The sequence below is a fragment of the Cynoglossus semilaevis genome, unplaced genomic scaffold (assembly GCF_000523025.1).
Source record: "Cynoglossus semilaevis isolate Cse_v1.0 unplaced genomic scaffold, Cse_v1.0 C18918120, whole genome shotgun sequence".
Classification (NCBI taxonomy): Eukaryota; Metazoa; Chordata; class Actinopteri; order Pleuronectiformes; family Cynoglossidae; genus Cynoglossus; species Cynoglossus semilaevis.
In genome coordinates, this window is record NW_007590915.1 from 1 (window position 1) to 606 (window position 606).

At 54.6% G+C, this 606-nt stretch overlaps 1 protein-coding gene across 1 annotated transcript; it reads left to right on the forward strand.

Moving 5' to 3' along the window:
* Positions 1-3: 3 nt before the first annotated feature.
* On the forward strand, positions 4-600 carry LOC103399597 (early growth response protein 3-like; the record flags this gene model as incomplete). The annotated part of the gene is made up of 1 exon (XM_008338266.1): positions 4-600. A coding segment is annotated over one exon (597 nt), but the record flags the coding sequence as incomplete, so codon positions are not given.
* Positions 601-606: the final 6 nt, after the last annotated feature.

Genomic DNA, 606 nt, shown 5'->3' on the forward strand with positions numbered 1-606 from the left:
CAGTCCAACCGCAGTGGGCAGACTGTCACATACCTGGGGAAGTTTGCCTTTGACACCCCTCCATCAGGTAGCATAGGAGGTTCAGGCTGGTGCTCTGATAATAACATTATCAGTCTGGTAAGCGCGGGGATCCTGGGGGTATCTCCATCACCTGGCTCGGTTACAGCGCAGACGTCGTCCTCTGCAGCCAGCATGGGTGGACAAACGTCTGACATGGAGCAGGTTTATTGTCCACCACTACCTGCTTACCCCACTTGCAGTGACCTCTACCAGGACCAGGTCTCCTTTCACCACAGCCCCGCCACCAGCACAGCTCTACCCTACTCTAGTAATGACTATCACTCCACATCCAAAGGCTCCATGGATGGAAGCCTTTTCTCCATGATCCCTGACTACAACATTTTCCACCATCAGGGTGATGTTGGCGTGATGGAACACAAGCCCTTTCAGACCATGGACCCTATCCGGGTCAACCCTCCGCCCATCACACCACTGGAGACCATCAGGGCGTTTAAAGACAAGCAGCAAATTCACCCAGGTTTCATCGGTGGACAGCAGCACCCTCCTCAGCACCACCCACCGCCACAGACTCTCACCCTAAAACCC